An 18,018-nucleotide genomic window follows, 5' to 3' on the forward strand; every position below is an offset into this window, starting at 1 on the left:
AGAAGTAACTCCCACTGTGGTCAATGAGACTTGCCCTCTGAATGCCCACAGAATTTACAGAGATCCCCCTCAATTTACATGGCACAGTTTGAAGCCCAGTTCCCTAAGTGCAGTAAAGCACAATCTCGAGGCTCCGATTCTCCTTTGTTTAGTTGATGTCAGGATTGATTCTGAGCGTATGGAGATAGTTAGCAGTTCAGACTCAGAAGGGGAACAGCAAGAACCAGGGGAGGCATCTTCCCCAGCCAGTTCAGATATGGTTAGGTGGGCTTCTCAAGATGCTAGCACCCAGATGGCTGGGTGTGAAGCCCCCCCTCCCCTCCTCCATGAGAATCCAGGAGGAGGAGGAGGAGACTGCAGGGCAGGACCCGAGGGATGCTAGACTGCGGCACAGAACAAAGCGGGAAAAGTTAGAGGTGGAGCTCAGACGGTTGACCCAATTGGCGATGTATGAGGGTCGACGTAGGGGAGCATCACTGGATGGGAGGGGTTTCCCTCCCTAAATTATTCTAGCCAGCAAGTCCCTGTTCAAACTGCTAGCAACATCGTAGGCCCCATTTGGATTCCCTGCTGTTATTCCTTTGTAGCCTGAGAGTCTTCGGGGATTTGCGTCTGTAATGAACCTGTTGATAGTGAATTAAAGACTTGAGACTGAAGCCTTTCTTCTTGTGTGTGTGCATGAGGAAGGTGGGGGCCAAGGGAACATGACAGTTTATTGCATTGGGAAGAAACTACTTCCACCCTTACTTATAGAGATCCTGCGGGTTAAAATGGGGGCTGGTTTCCATCTTTGTGTTCTCCCCCCCATCTTTCCCAGCACAAGCATATGTGTGTCTACTCAGAAGTAACTCCCATTGTGCTCAGTGAGGCTTGTTCCTAAAATGCAGGTGCATCTGGACTTTCAGGGGAAAGGAGAGAGGGGGGAACCTCTCTTACTGGTTGAGCAGCCCCTGCCAGTCAGATGACGTTCACTCCAACCCCCACCCCCACCAGGAAGTATATTCTGTGAAGCAATTTTTACTGCTGCGGAGAACCTGTTCGTGGAGCCCTGAATGGACCAAAGTACAACAAAGCTGATTCCTCTGGTACTCCTCCATTAGCGTCTCCTTCCATTGTAATGGAAACACAGCCTCCCTCATGCTGTGAAATCAGCCTGATCCTATGAGTAGTGCAGCAGGGACAGATCAGATACTCTGTGGTGGAAGCAACAATCTCCATCTGAAAAGAGCTCTGGAATGCTTTGCCATCGGCGGTCTACCAGGCCCCATCACTGTAGGCTTTTAGGAAGGCCCTGAAAACGTACTTGTTTACTCTAACTTGCCCCCAATTATGTTTTTATCAGACTGGGTTTTAGCTGCAATTGTGTGATAGGTTTTGACTTATGCTGGTGATAGTTGTTTCGGGGAATGTTTGCTATTTTTATTACCACATCTGTTTTTATTATATGAATGTTGAATGCTGCTTTGGGAGGGTTCCTTCCCTGAAAGGCAGCCATAAATAAATAAATAAAATGCTTCTGCCTCCCTTGATGTCAGGTCCCCATATGTTTTTTATTAGTACTTGGGGAAAGACATAACACAGAAATCAGGAGGAAATTGGGTGTGCAAGATTATATTAGATCCAAGGTGTAGGACCTCAGGCCCGGGAGCCTAATCCACCCCTCCTTGAGTTCCCCAGAAGGCCACACCCCTTCTAATAGCCCCTTCCCCTGACCACCTAGTGTTTGGTGGTTTCCTGGCTTTTGTATAGTTTTTCTCATTCTATAATGTCAAAATGCATCTCCTAAGGTTTAGTTACTGACAGTATGAGCTTTAAGAGAAAATATGCTGGTTTTCCCCCCCGCCCCCCGCCTTTTGCCTTCAGCCCTGCTCACCATGGGAATGCAGCCCCTGAGAGGTCCTCCAAAATGGAATTTAGCCCTCAGGTTGAAAGAGGTTCAGCACCTCTGGTATAGATACTATGATCACACCATATCAGAACATAATCATGCCTGTCCTCCAATCTGTATGGAATTGGCTAAAGCTGAACTGGGCCCCATCTACATGAGCCATTTGCCCTGGTGCCACTTCGAAGGGAAGATCTTTGCGACAGATGATGCAGTTGCCACTTGGCAGTCCAACTGTGGTTTTCCCGGAGAAATGCAGGTTTTCTCAGAGTCCATTTGCTGCAAAGTTGTTTTGGGTTTACTGTGGGGGGTTGAGCTGACTGCCCCTTCCTCGAATTGAAATCACAGCCTCATTAGTGATGGTCATTATGTGACGCCTTTTCGCCGCCGCGCCCCCCCCCCCCCCCGTTCTTCCTCCTTCGCAGCTCCGCAGTTACAGAGGCACGAAGAAGTGGGCTGGTGGAAGCCATGCTGATTGGTGGAAGGGAAAGTAGCCTGGGGCGGGGGGAGAGCGGAGGGGCAAACATGTCTACCGGGAAGTAACTCATTGCCTTCAGTTCCACGTCGCTGCTCCTCTCGCTTTAAGTATCGAGCTTGAGGGTGGAGACGTTCAGCTATAAAGGAACACACCTGAGAAACGCTGCATGCCTGTGGATTCGAAGCTGCGCAGTTGAGAAAGGGTGGGCGCCAGGGCGGAGGATTTTCATAAACATGTACTCAGAAGCACTTCATGGAGCCTGTGTTTGTGCAGGGGGGGGGGGACCTGTTGATTGGGCAGTTAGTAGACTAAGTGCTACTTGCTCTCTCCTCCTCCCCAGCCCTGTGCTCTCTGCTCTCAGAGCCGGCTTAATCTCTGGAGGCAGTGGCTGCCTGCCCGCCTCAGAAATGTGTGTGAGGGGTTTGTTTTGAACGTCTATTTGCAAACAAGCCCTACCCGCTAGTCGTGCACCCTCCTCCCCAGCTCTGCACTCTCTGCTTTTCCAGGCTTGGGCAGCCCGCTTTAACCGCCCCCCCCCCCATCTACAGCCCCAGTTGTTAATTCGCAGCGCTAATACTGTGCAGCTCCTACCAAGCAAACAATGAAATGGGTGCCATGTAGATGTGGCCCTTCAGTGGACTGTATATGTATCTGCCAAATGCAGTCTCAAGTGCAGACATGTTCTTTTTTAATCTAGATCAGGCCTCCATAGTTTGTGACCTACCAAGCCAAACATAATAGCCCAGGAGCCATGTGTTATGGCTTATTGTGGGCAACAACCTCCCACATTTTACATTCCCAGTGCAGACAGCAATAACAGGACCTTTACAGAGGTCCGGACCAGAGAGTTGTGTTTGCTTTGGTGGGACTCGCAGGTTCTGCAGGCCTAATCTAAATGGATATCTTTAAGTAGAAAAGAAGAGACTGCAGTACCTGAATTTATTGAAAATGTTCTTCAGTTTTATTATGTTATGAGATAGGCTTCAATGCTGTAAATAGCTTCAAATATATTGTGAGAGTTCATGTTGCTTGCTTTATAAAGACATTCTTCTACTTCTGATAGTGATAATAGCCCGAATTCATTACCTTTATACAATAGAGTAGGCTAGAGCTGAATTCAAAATATGACAAAGTTTTTTTCTCTCTCTCTCTCCAAAAAAAAAAAGAAAAAAGAAAAAAAAGAAGAAAAGATATTGTGCAAGATGGGGTTTCTGATCATTAAAAAAAGTTCAGGTATAATAGAATATTGTTCAGTGTCAGACTAATGACTCTCTGTGAAAGAAAGGGGGAAAGGGGGGTGAAATTCATCAGATATGATGAAGAGAAATAATTAACAGCCTTTCTTTCTGTCCTGTCTTGGTCAGAGAAACTGACATGCCAATTAGCAGCTATAGCATAGAAGCGAAGTCTCTGCGCTTTGAAAGGGGTTTTGTTGAAGTCCATGAATTTGGGGGAAGATGCAGTGATGATATTCCTGTAGAGGAAGAAAGGAAGAATAGATGCTCCTCTTACAAACTGATTCTATTCATCCCATCAGATATCTTATTAAAATAGTTTGCAGAGACAAATTACCGTCATAACTCTAAGAGTAGGGATAAAAATCCCAAAACAAGGCAGCAAGACATAAATTAGCTTTTCTAAGATAGCTTGCTGCTTACCGGAAAATGTTTTAAAAGGTACGTTTATTTGCAAATCCAGGTTTGCTGAGGTAATATTGTTTATAGCAATGCATTTAACAATAAACAGTATGTGTTTCAGGCCTCAGCAAAATAAGATTGTAAACAGCTGTTCTGAGCAGAACCATTGATGTTATTAGGATTGATCACACATTAAATTTAGGCAAGCTTTGAAGTCTTTTGCTAAACTGGAAATATTAATCAGTTGGGATGGATTAGAAAATTAGGATTAGAAAATTATATACAAAACTATTGGTATAACATGCACACACACACCTGATCCAGCGATGGCAATGCATATGTATCCTCTTGTGAGTTGGCAGCCACATTTGCCACTGGGTGCTACATGTGGTTTCTGGCTACATCTGGCATCTACAGCTATGCACAGAGTTCCTTTCACTGTAGCCACAAGTGCCATCCCAAACAGGAATGTCGGTGCTGAATTGGCAGCAGCATCCCTCACTAGTGCACAGACATAGGGGACTGGATCCAGCCCCTCTCTCCCTCCTCAAACAGATAGTTTTCAGAACTGACAGCAGCAATGACCTGTTTGATCAGGGGACAGGCAAGTACAGTCAAAGCAAGCACAGCTACCTGCATACATCATTGGGTGATTTTAAATTTATAGGTGGAATATATGCATGTATATACACACATATTGTTATTCCCATACAAACTGATACAACATGGAAATGACATTTTGGAAAGGTAGCTGCATTTGTGGTTTTTGCCGCAACAGACTGATCTTGTGGCATCTTAAGATTTGTCGTGGCATAGGCTTTTGTGGAAGGACATGTATGGGGCAGAGCAGAACAATACTTTATTAGTTTGGCTCAGGTTGTATTCCTTTTACTCAATGTGTAGCACATCACAAAATAGTACTGTAACGATAATGTTTTAATGTATGTTGTTCAGTCGTTCAGTCGTGTCCAACTCTTCGTGACCCCATGGACCATAGCATGCCAGGCCTTCCTGTCCTGCACTTTCTCCCGGAGCATGCTCAAGGTCATATTCATTGCATCAGTGATGCTATCTAGCCATCTCATCCTCTGCCGTCCCCTTCTCCTTTTGCCCTCAGTCTTTCCCAGCATCAGGGTCTTTTCCAGAGAGTTTTCTCTTCGCATTAGGTGGCCAATATATTTGAGCTTCAGCTTCAGTATCTGTCCTTCCAATGAGCACTCAGGGTTGATTTCCTTTAGGATGGACTGATTTGACCTCCTTGCAGTCCAGAGGACTCGTAAGAGTCTTCTCCAGCAGCCTGCGGATGCTTATTAATTAGATTGTAATCCTATACCCACTTACTTAGGCGTAAACCCTATTGTCCTCAGTGGGACCTACTCCTAAACAGACTTTGAAGTACTGTGTTTGAACTTACTAGTGATATAAGACATTTTAAATTGTTACAAGCAACTGAACGCCAGATGTTGCAGAATCACAGAGCTGACTTTTGTCTATATGATAGGTCAGATCATGTATTTCAAAATAGAAGAGGTGACTGAAATGTATATTTCATGTGGCTAGTTTTTAAGAATAAAGTAAACAAAGTTAAAACGTAGTGGTCAGCCCTTAAATTTGCAGATCTGAATGTTGTAATACAGGGCAACCAACATATTTGTAGTTTGTTCGATCATTGTTTTAAAGGCTGGAGGAGAACTACGAGATTGCAGAAGGGGTTTGCATCCCTCGAAGCGCCCTCTACATGCACTACTTGGACTTCTGTGAGAAAAATGACACACAACCCGTTAATGCTGCCAGCTTTGGAAAGGTGAGTATAAACACCAAGTCTATCTTGCTAGTTGCTACAAAATCTCACTCAAGCAAGGTTTGGAGATTTGAAAGATAATGGCTTTAGAACAAACATTCCTTACACATACTGGCTGCCATCCAAAGAGGAAAAAGAAAAGTGTTGGGAGAAAACTGTGCATATGATTTCTTTTGAACTTTTCACTGCTATATCTTGATTATGATTATTGGCATCAAGTTCAGGAAGTATTTTGGTGGACATGAGACTTAAGTCAAAAACTTTGTTTGTTTTGGATTTCTCTAAGGGTTGATGATGATGTTAATTAATCATGACACTGAAAGTGTACTATAAAGAGAGTACATGTTTTAGTCCTGTATTCTAGTTAGACTTGCCTTGAATGGCATTCTTGGAATTCCTAACACTGCGTGTCCATTTTCCATGTATTGTTTTGAATACTAACTATAAAATGTCAAATATGTGGCATCTAATATCAAATACTAGAAGTCGTACATCCGCGGCCATGCATCAAATGTTGTACATCAGACACTAAATATAAAATATTTGATAGGCTGTCAATACTAGAATCCACAGAAATATTTTTCAATTAGTTAAAAGTAAAATTTTATATGTCTGTAACTTGTTCATTTTTGGTACATCACACACACACACACACAATTTCAACAAACACAAAACTTCCAAAACAAGCCACAATAGCCACAAATTCCTCCTTCACCCATAATCCCCTTTTATCCCACTTCCATTCCCATAATTCCATCCATCCACTCCCCTGCCAAGGGAAATACCAAATCTAGGCAAATTTTGTGTAACAATAGCCAGGGAAGCAACAGAAATACGTATTTAATATGTAAACAAACTTTCCCCTAGAACTTGGAGAAAGTTATAGCATCTTAAAAGAAAAACATGATAAAATCCTCCCAAAACGTATGATTGCTGGTTCTGATCTGCATACCCCTAGACATTTGTGGTAGCATTTCTGCGGTAAATGTATTCAGGAGCTCAGCTCTAAACACCTCTACACATCAGCCCAGATTAACACTCAGGTCTAGTAAGCCTCCAAAAAGACAGAATTCTACAACTGGAGGAGCAACTCTCAAGAATGACTGTCTATGGGCCAGTTGACACATAATAGTGATGTTGTTGCTTTGTGGTAATGGTAAAGGACCTAGGTGGGTGCTTTCCCAAAGATAAGTTGTTTTCTTGAATTGTCTCCCCACATAGTTATGACATTTTCAAAAACTTTAGCACAACCTTGCACAACCTGATATCTTCCAGATATGTTGGACAAATGGTACTCCATTTGTAAAAGCTGAAAGGTTCATTTGTGCATGCTAGTTAAAAGAAGGATGTCTCATTGCTGAAGATTATTACTCCTGGGGAAGGAGAGATTAATTCTCCAAAATGTGTTGAGCTGTAAATAACAATAAAGAGAATTGCTTCACCACTACCGGTGACACGCTTCCTTTTTTCTCTCTTCACCTATCTGGCGCTGTTTTCCCCTCCTCCCTCCAGATGTTTTGGCCTACAGTTCCCATCATCCCTCACCATTGGCTATGCTGGCTAGGGCTGATGGGAGTTGTAGGTCAAAATACCTGGAGGGCCACAAGTTCCCTACTACAGGCTTACTGTCAAAGTTTTCCAGCTTCAAGGCAAATGAGCCTTCCCCAACTGGGTTTCAGCCACATGTCCATGGCCATGCTGGCTGGGAATGATGCAAGTTGCAGTCTAACACATCTGGAGGGCAGTCACATGTGTCACATTGGGGTAGAGAAGGCTGCTTAACACAACCTTTTGAGAAAGGTTAAAATTCTGTGATCGCATGAGAAATTCATTACAACAGCTCCCCACATGGAATGGCATCAGGACGCTTCCAATTTCAGCAGCTACTATGCTGTTAGTTCTCCTTTTCATGCAAACCTGGTGCACATAACGAAGACCATGTTCTTGGACAGTCTTAGAGATTGTGACAGAACACAGGGAAAGGCTGTCCACTTGCATTTTAATAGATCAGTGAATTTTGGGAAAGGGGTTGGGGAATAACATTTCAGCAATAATATAATGTGCACTAAGAACTGAATTTTTTTTTTTGCGCTGTCAAATGTCAACAGCCCTGGTTGGACAGTATTATTTTTGTTGTTTCTTTTATAATTTAGCCCCCTCCAGTATTAGCAATGTAACAATAATGGATGGGAATAATAAATAATTAAGTAGCATAGGGAAAATGTTCCTTTCTCTGAATTGGCTTGATATTTATTTATTTGTTATATTTCTATCCAAAGAGCCCAGGGCAGCTTATATTAAATTTCCTTTTGGAAGGTTATGGGTTTTTAAGGTGTTATTTGAGAGAAATGTCCCTTAACATTTTGGAGGGGGTAGGGGATTTAAGAAACATACAAGTTTTTAAGACTAACCAGCATCTTCCATCTTCATTAGGGTATGAACAGAAGTGGAAATTGGTTTTGCATTTTGTACTAGAGAAGAATCTGGATGAAATGACTGGGAGGTATTAAGTTCACAGCTCATGGGATTATGGGGGTGAAACCACCCCCCTCTGATAAAGTGATTGAAAAGGAACAGACAATGAGAATGCCAGAAATAGAGAATTATGGAATTCTCTCTGCCCAGAGGCCCAGCTGGTGCTGATGTTGGCTTCATTTTGGTGCCATATTTTGAGTGCCTATCCCTTGCTGGACGTAAGCGGTGCCTCAAGGAGACACATGGGTGGGCAGATGCACACCCCCAAAATGTCTTGCCCACTATAACAAACAGAGCTTAGATCCAGCCATGGAGTATGTCTTGGTTGCTGGCTGGAATGAAAGATTCAGGCAAAATGTGCTAAATCAGTAGCTTTCAAAGTCCCCCCAGCCCACCCTACAGATCACTTGAAAAATGCTGTGGATCTTTGCAGACCACTTAATTTTTTTGTTGTTCTTTTACAAAACACATACGTAATTCATATTTTAATAGCAGGAGTCTTGCCTTTCTAATGCGATGAATGTCACCTGTTTTTGTGAGCAAAGTTCTGTGAAGTTGTCTGATAAAAATTTAGGGGGAAATTAGTAGACTGCCCTAGTGCTCTATTATGAAAATGGACCATCATTTGAGAACCTCTGTACTAAGTGGTTTCCTGCCAATGTTTGTTTAGCCTTCATTCTCTTCTTTCCCCCTCCACTTTGCCTTCTTTATTTTTACTTAATTTAATACCTTGTTATATCCTCACTCCCCTCTCCCGGCATTTGTTGATTGTCATCTGGGTTGTTTTACTCCACCCCTAGGATAACTTAATGGTAAACATAATGGTAAACGTAACAAATGCAGACATAATGGTAAACCATCATTTGCTGTTATGAACTAGTGAGTCTCAGGCTCACAACTCCTTCTTCCTGCCCTTGCCCTTTCCTTGGTGCACAAGATGAGATCAGGAACTGGCTTGTGGTTAATGACAAACCATAGTTTGCTGTTGCATCTAAACATAGCAAACAATGGTTTTCTCAAACCATGTGGTTGAATTTCCATTGAATTATATGTGTAACAATTTTCTTTCATTCTTTTTTATTCTAATTTCATTTTAGAATACAACATATGGTTCGTAAGAAAATATTTTAAAATGTGAATTGTAATATAAACATGATTCCACAAAAATAGGTGTGTGGACAATAGGCATTCTGCAGCAGAATGTTGATCACACATAGTGGTGCTGGGGTAACATTGTTCCATTACTGCTACAGAGCTATTGCCATGGTAGAATAATGGTACGGTTTTTCTGTTTGCATGTTGTAATGCTGAGTGGAGCTACTAATGCTGATTTGAGCAAAGTATGCAAGTACCTTATGGACTTTTGGAGATTTTTAGCAGTTGGTTAAATGTGGAGTTGATGTTCATTTGCTCAGGCAGATCTAGATATCTCCTCTCAAGCTAGCATTTCTTTTGCAGGGATATCCCTTTTGTTCAAATAATAATATTCTGTCGCTAAGACAATATTTCACCCCAGCTAACTGCAATTGTGACTATATCTAGAACAGGGGTCCCCAGCCCTTTTGGACCCGTGGGCACACTTGGGAATTTGAGAAGCTGCTCTGGGCACCACAAAATGGTTCCCAAGGAGGATGTGGCTAGTCACATAATGGCTGCCATGGGGGCTTGGCTAGTTAACAGTGAGCTAAAGAGGGGTGGTGGAGAGAAATATTGAGGCTAGAGGCTGGAAGGGAGGGGGAAATAGCAATGCAAAGGGGTAGAGGGGAGAGAAAGAGCAAGGCTAGAGGCTAGAAAGGGAGAGAAAGAAGACTGCCCTAACATTTTCCAGGGTTTTTCTTAAATCAACTTTTTTGAAGGGGGCAGGGAGGAGAGAGGTCCATGAGTGCCATTGGAGGTCCCCATGGGTGCCATGATGCCCATGAGCACCACTTTGGGAGACCCCAAATTGGGCTAGTATCATGGGCACCCAATCATGATTGGGCTAGTATCATGGGCACTCTGTTGGAGAGTGCTGGATCATCATTAGGAACAAGAGGTATAACTCCATCTCAAGCCTATGGCATTTTGTAGTCTGTTTGTTTAGAGGACACGTGGTCCCCCACTCTACCATTCAGATAAAGAAGCCCTTTTTAAAGTGGTAAACATGACAACCACACACCATTAGCACAATGCATAATTGTATAGAATGTATAGAAATAGCTGCCACAAGATTTATCTGTTTAAAGTGCTTTTATTCTACCCGTCAACCAAAAAGGCTCTTAAAGCAGCATACTAAGGTAAGAAATAAGACAGAAGGCATACAGTCGAAAAGACACAACGCAAAAGGAAAGGAGATTGGGAGGGAGGATGAAAAAAAGCAAATTCAGGCACTAGATTCTTAGTTGCAAAATGATGCTGTATAAAAAGATGTCACTGTGTTAGAGCCAAGCCAAACCAGATGTTCCCATGTTTATTGAACATACAGTTGCCAGTTCAGCTGTAAAGGTGGAGTGGCACTTAAAGTTTTACACAAAAGGGAGTATGTGGAAGAGTGAGCAAACCCCACCCTCCCTCACTTTTCCTCCCCATGCTCTGTTCCTTTAGGGCATTTTCACCCTGCTGGCTCACTCCCAGTGTTGGAGCCAGGCTGGAGGAAAACATCTTAAAGCAGAGGAGTGTGGGTAGATAACTGCAGGAGGGGTGGATTTCCCTCCTGTCCCTAGCACACTCTTTTAATGTAAACAGGTAGCCCCCCGCGCCCCCGCCCCCGCTTCATAGCCAAACCAGCGAACGTGTCTTTAATAAACATGCACACCTCTCATTTGGCCATTAGATGTCTTTAAAACGATATTAGACAAATTCAAGGAAGATAGTCTATCAGTGCCTAATAGCCACAATAGCTAAATGAAATCTGTAAGTTCAAGGGATTCTGATCTGTCCGTATCCGGTACCCGCAAGGCAAGACAGGCAGCAGGCGAGGCAGGCCTGTGGTTGCGGCACCGCAGGCGGCTCCAGGTGTGCAACTTGCTCTGACAAGAACTGCGGGTGGACCGAAGCTTTACACGCCTGGGTCTCCCATCCACCCCTTCCCAAGCTCCACCCTCTGGGTCTCCCATCCACCCCCATGCACAAAGAATGGGGACTCTTAAAGGGCCAAATACCTGGTCTGGAGACAGGTAGGTCTTCTCTGCTTGGTGGCCTCCTGCTTAGTACACTTCCTGTACCATTGGGCAAGTGTGGCAAAGCAAGGGGCACTTGGTTTCTCAGGCTCACAGATGGAAGGTGTTTCATTTGGTGGGCTCCTGCTCAGTGGCTCTGGCTCAGTTCAGGAGCCTGGTTCAGCATTTCATCCAGAGGCTTACCCAGTTCACTTGCCTCCTCTGAACTTCAGGCCAGGCCATGATGACACGGAGACAGTATATGCCTCTATATACCAATTATTAGAGGGCAATTCGTGACAGAGAGCTGTTACCTATATACCCTGTATGTATCTGATTGACCGCTGTGGGAAACAGGATGCTAGAGTAGATGAATCAGCCTCCGTAGCAATGCCTGCCATCATATAAACAATATTTCCCCAACATGGCACCCTCCAGATGTGTTGGACTACAACTCCCACCACCCCCAGCCAGGGTGGAGCATGCTGGCTGTGGATGATGGGATTTGTGGTCCAGAAAATCTGGAATGGCTGATGTAAATGTTTCTTCTTCTTCTTCTTCTTCTTCTTCTTCTTCTTCTTCTTCTTCTTCTTCTTCTTCTTCATGTTCTTAGTTTTTGGAAGGCTGCCCCCTCCTTTGCTGTTCAAAAATGAACTTGTCTACCCCCCACCCCAAGACAATTTCCCAATCCACTACGTGGGCAAAGGCTATTGTGTCTGCTGCTGGATTGTGACTAGTGCTAAGAGAGATCCAAATTTTATCTTTATATGGAACTTCTCCAAGGGTGCAGTTTGGTGCACATAAAAGTTGTGATAGTCCCATTGAATCAGTAGGGCCTAAACACCTTTAACTGTGAGCTGGATTTAATTATTATTATTATTAAATTTATTAATCGCCCATCTGGCTGGTCACTCAGCCACTCTGGGCGATGTACAGCATATAATAAAACAGTTTAAAACAATAAAATTCTACAATAAAAACGTTTTCTAAACTAACCTAACCCACCCCAAATGCCTGCCTGAACAACCACGTTTTTAGTGCACGACAGAAGCTCATTAAAGAGGGGCATGGCGGAGTTCCCTAGGGAGGGAGTTTCACAGAGTGGGAGCCACCACAGAAAAGGCCGTCTCCCTCATCCCCACCAGTCTAGCTGTCCTGGCTGATGGGACAGAGAGAAGGCCATCCGAGGCTGATCTTGTTAAGCGGCCTGTCTGGTGTTGCTGGAGGCGCTCCTTAAGTTTTAATACTTGAAGATTAAAGGAAATCGTTCTTTTTGTTCCTCATAGTTTATTTATTTAATCAATTTATATACTGCTTACCATATCTAAAACAAACTATTTCTAAACAGTTTACAAAATCAGAAATTAAAATGCATCATAATAAATACAAAAGCTCATCAGACAGAATGTTAAAAATATTTAAAACCAAAACTAAAAACACAATAAGTACTTCCGAGAGTCTGGGGTTACTGGGATGCTTCATTTTGCTTTAGGTCTGTTGAGGAAATATCCTACTTTGGGAGCGGAGCCGTACATGCTGAATGACAACAGACACCCCCCCACACACACAAAAGCCCAGAAAATGCCTTTTTTCCCACAACCCCTAGGAGCCCCCATCCCTGTCTGCACAAACTGAAAGACAGAGGGGTGGGATTAATGTGTAATTAAAGAGAATTTGGAAGGCTGAGATGTTGCGGAATGTTAGATCAGTAGCTGGAACAGCATGTGGTGTTCTTTAGGTGGGCTTCATTGAATCCGTACAAAGAGAGAGAGAGAGAGAGAGAGAGAGAGAGAGAGAGGCTGCTTGCCTGTCTGCTCATTTATCAAATAGCTAGCCTGAACTTTCACAGCTCCACAAAAGTGTTTTTCTGTTTGCTGATTTTTTTTTTCTTTGCTCCAGAATTAAACCAGAATTGCTAGTGAAATTCATGCTTCTGTGACATTCTTTTCTACATGGGCCGTTCTTGATAAGGCTCATGAACCAATGCAAGTTGGTTTCTTGCTATGAAAAAAAGAAGAAAGAAGTAGTAAAAGTGGAGGGTAAATGGAAATTGTATGCAAGTAGTATTGTGTGATGTTTTCATTTTTGCGTAGAACTTTGGGTCATCAGTCATTGCATGGCTGATGACCCAAATGGCACTATCTTTATTGATAGTGCCATTTGTAACAGAAAGAGATAAAAACCAAAAGATGCAAAAGATTATCTTAATCCATTGCACCACGATAAATCCCTATGTGTTTCAAACTAAGCAGTTCTGCAGGGAAAATAGTAAAACTGAACAGTTTATGAAGCATGTATATTTTATTTATTTATTTATTCGTTTATTGTTAATGTTCTCTGTTTGAAACATGGAATGGATTCTTTTTCAAGCCTGGCACATCTTATTAAAATAATGTTTTGCACCATTTGGCTTTTGCCTCTTACTTTCTCCAATGTTGTTTGTGTGGCTCTTCATCTGTAGGCTTGTCATCTGTGGTAGAATTTAAGATATTACTGCAAGTGTTTTCAGTAACTTGACACTGTGTTGCATTCAAAATTCTGCCTTCCTCCCTCTTGTGTGGTATATTTTAGTAAATATGGATGGCTTGATTATTTGAGTATGGGAAAATTCAAAATGTAGGAACTAAAAATAACACATCAGCCATCTTCTCTGTAAAAAGCCTGTGTAGTCTAGCTAATTTGAATAATAGTTGCATGTAATCTGCATGATTTGCATATCATGTGAATGAATCTGGGATTTGTTGGAGTATGACTGGTGGATGTTTCACTGTCACAGCACAATGGGCTTTCCCTATGGATTGTCTCATTCTCTGTCAATGCCAGTGGTGTAGTGGTAAATGTTGACGTGCCTGTCATTTGGCAGGTTTCTCACAACATGCTAACCCACACTCATTTCAACAAGAGCCCACACTCAACCACTGACTGTGGATTAGTGTGTTATGTGAACAGCCCCTCTCTGTGTGTGTACACACACTCACCCCCACCCCGAGAACAGCAATACATATATAATACCCAATGTATTAGGATCCACATAACTGCAATTCCTATGCATAGATACTTGGGGATAAGCTCAGTTGAACTCAGCTATGCTTATGTCAGACTGCATAGGTTCAAATGGTAAAACACATTGAGCTTTAACAAAAGATCTTCAGCCAGCTGAAATACAACCTTTAAATAGAAATGTAAGCAATTATGCAAGGAAGTGTTACCGTTTAAATTGCTAGCATGAAATAGGGATGCCATCAAAGAAAAGAAAAGAACAGTATCCAGCCTCTGTTTGATTTTCCTCATTTGCTGACTTATTTTATGCTAATCTGTCACAAATGATAGTAAATATTTAAAGCCTTGTTATCACCTCACTCATTCCTAGAGCAAGGAAGGTCAGTCAGTTATGCTGATACTTCAGCAGATAATGTCACAGCTCCAGTTGTGAAAGAAAAAAAAAGCCAGAGCATCTCCATGTTCCCTCTCCAGTACACCACATCCCATTCTGTGGTTCCTTCAGGCTTACAAGCAAGACTTTGGATATACCTTAGATAGCTCCAAGTAGTCCTGCTGGCTGGAGCGCTTGCTGTCCTACTAGGACAATATGAGGATGTTGTCTCAGCAGGGAGCTAAAGCCAACTGAAGCCTTATGTGGGCTGAAAAGACCTGTAGTCTGGCTGGATTGTTAAAGGGTCCTCGCCTTATTTTGTAACTGGAGACTTCTGTGAGGCTGGGGAGATAGAAGTTCTGCTTGGGACTCATCCGTGGAGACACAGGACGATGACAAGGCTGGTCCTCTGGCTGGCAGGGCCCTGAATAAAGCACCGGCTGTACTACCACCATGGAAGTAGCCTGTGCCTCATCCTTATCAGAATCCCCTGCTGTACACTGGAAGTTCTGAGGGCTAGGGGTCATGACACACCACTGCTCATGCCTTCTTTTTTCTGGAAAACCTGTTGAATATCTGGTTTGATACTAAAACACTGAAACGTGGAATGGGAGAAGCTCCAGTGGTGCCCCTGCCTCTTCCCTACCATTATTTATGTTATGTTACTCACTGAAAGGATATTCATGCATCAGTTTTGTGCAAATACATCTCAAAGCAGCTTACAATGAAATGTAACACATACATATTAAAAATGTAGCACATTAAAACTACATACAGCAAACAAAAACAGGACTAGATTAGTTAAATACACATCAGCAAAACAGTCACAGTTCAACAGTTCAGAGGATCCCAAATACCTTCTGAAATAAAAAAGAGTTTCCGTTGGAATGCTGTCAGAGGGGGAGTAGCACATAATTCCCCTGACAGCGAGTTCCAGAGCTTTGGTGCCACCATGAAAAGGGCCCTGTTTCATATGGCCTGCCACCATATTTCAGTCAATGAAAGGACACAAAGGAGGCACTTCAGCTTATTTCAAATGGTAAAGAGACTCGAAACAGCTCTTACTAAATAATTGGTAGTTTTTCTGCTATACCAGTGGGGGAGCTGCTCTTACACATACTTCCCCACATTGGAAGCCAGGGGTAGCTGCTTTATGTGCTCCTGCCATGGTGTGCCAAGGCATAGAATGCGACCATAAGACTGTGATTTTACCATTTTTCTCTCCTACCTTCCCCCCACAAAAAACAATCCATTGTTAAATATACATGATTATCAGAGGCCTTATTTTTAACTTGCTGACATGTGAATATTATTTACAGATAATAAGGCAACAGTTTCCACAGTTAACCACAAGAAGACTTGGAACTAGAGGCCAGTCAAAGTAAGCAATAATGTGTGTTTCATAATCACAAAAAGGCTAAGTATGATATAGACTATTCACTGGGATCTTTTTTGTGAAGTTGCTATTGGAGAATGCCTCTGTTTGGAGACGGGAAAAAACACCAAGCAATGTTGACCTTTCATAGGTCCAATAAATGGTATTGCCTCTTTTGTTCCATGCCATTTGTTTTGTAGGATCAATTTTGTTTTGTAGGCTTCTAAGAGTCTGATACAGTGTGAATTGAAGGTGGCAACCTGTTCTCTGTCACCCAAGACTAGGACATGAAATAATGGGCTTAAGTAACAGGAAGGCAGAGTTTGGTTGAATATCAGGAAAAACTTCGCACCTGTCAGAACAGCCAGACAATGGAACCAACTGCCTAGGGAGGTGATGGGCTCTCCGTTACTAGAGGTATTCAAGCAGAAACTGGAGAGCCATCTGTCAGGGATGCTTTAAACTGGATTCATGAACTGAGCAGGGCAGTTGGACTCAATCACCTAAATAGGCCCTTCCGACTCTATGATTCTATGAAATCTACACACACATTCTCCAGGTTGTGACCTGGCAACCTCATGCACTATATAAATGCCTATCTAAATCAGAGAGGCATATTTTCCTTCCTTCCTTCCTTCCTTCCTTCCTTCCTTCCTTCCTTCCTTCCGTAGTCTGGTGGGTCTTCTTTGCTAGCCATGCACAGGCAAGCAGAGAAGTCAGGCTGTGCCTGCCAATTTCTTCTGAAACCTGGCACATCTTTCTTGTTCCCCACTGACTCTTGTCTTGGGGTGAAGGGATGCTGACATCCATCGTACCAGCTGACCTCAGCTCTGTGCCTAAACAGCTGCCTGACATCTAGAAATAAAGCAGGTCGTGCTCTTCCAGCACTTTATCTCCAGGCCAGCCTGGTGTGTCCGGACCATTCCACACATTACACAGAGGCAAATCTGGGTTTGCTGTCCCATGGATGCTGCAGCCTGTCACGAATGATTCCCTGATGAATGGACACACTTCACATGTTCACGTGAACGCCCACAGGGCTTGTGCAAAAGGTTTGCTGGAAGACTGAATAGGAGAGAGGGACTTGGTGCCTTTCTTGGAGGACGTTGGGAGGCAGCTGCAGGTGCACTGGGGTTGCTGTGTGAGCACTGTGCAAGGACATGGCTGATGTATAAATGGACGCAGATCAGAGGGCATCAGGAGGAGGAGGCAGAAACACCTGTACTGCTAGCTCAGCCCTGTGTACAGGTGTATAGCTGATGAGTTGATAGCATCAGGCATTGCTATCAACTCATCTGCTATGCACCTTAAACACTATCATGTGCCTGATCTCGGAAGCTAAGCAGGGTCAGCCCTGGTTCGTACTTGGATGGGAGACCGCCTGGGAGACTACCTGGGAATCAGGCTTCCTGCACTGAGCAGGGGGTTAGACTCGATGGTCTTGTAGGCCCCTTCCAACCCTATGATTCTATGAAACACCTATACACAGGGCTGAGCTAGCGGTACAGGTGCTTCTGCCTCCTCCTTCTCCTGATGCCCTCTGATAAGGCGCTGAGTCCCCAACCCCTTGTCACATTATTTCATCCTCCCCATTCGCAATCAACACACTCCAGGAAACAAGGCTTCAGGCTCACTACTTTATTAGTTAATGACTAGCTTCTTTACAAATGCAGATTCTAGGAAACTCTCAGACTGCAATGAAACAGCTAATCCACACATCTACGAATATCAATAGAAGAGATTAAGTGAAAGTTAGAGGAGCTGCCAGCAGTCTGGGCAAGAACTTCTCTGCCAGACTAGCTGCGCAGGGATGCCCCTCCCTTAGGGTGGCTCCCTCCGACGTTGGCTCCCACAAGT

General features: G+C 43.4%; 1 protein-coding gene across 1 annotated transcript in view; it reads left to right on the plus strand.

The window, feature by feature from the left end:
- RFX4 (regulatory factor X4) overlaps positions 1 to 18,018 on the plus strand; it is a 110,520-nt gene that overhangs the window by 50,100 nt on the left and 42,402 nt on the right. The window contains exons 4-5 of the mRNA XM_084811884.1: positions 5,681 to 5,804; positions 16,106 to 16,167. Of these exons, the coding sequence (XP_084668010.1) occupies positions 5,681 to 5,804; positions 16,106 to 16,167 (186 nt within the window). The remainder of the gene's footprint in view (positions 1 to 5,680; positions 5,805 to 16,105; positions 16,168 to 18,018) is intronic.

Source organism: Heloderma suspectum, chromosome 7 (assembly GCF_057233095.1).
Source record: "Heloderma suspectum isolate Gila_16-S chromosome 7, 16-S_ref, whole genome shotgun sequence".
NCBI lineage: Eukaryota > Metazoa > Chordata > Lepidosauria > Squamata > Helodermatidae > Heloderma > Heloderma suspectum.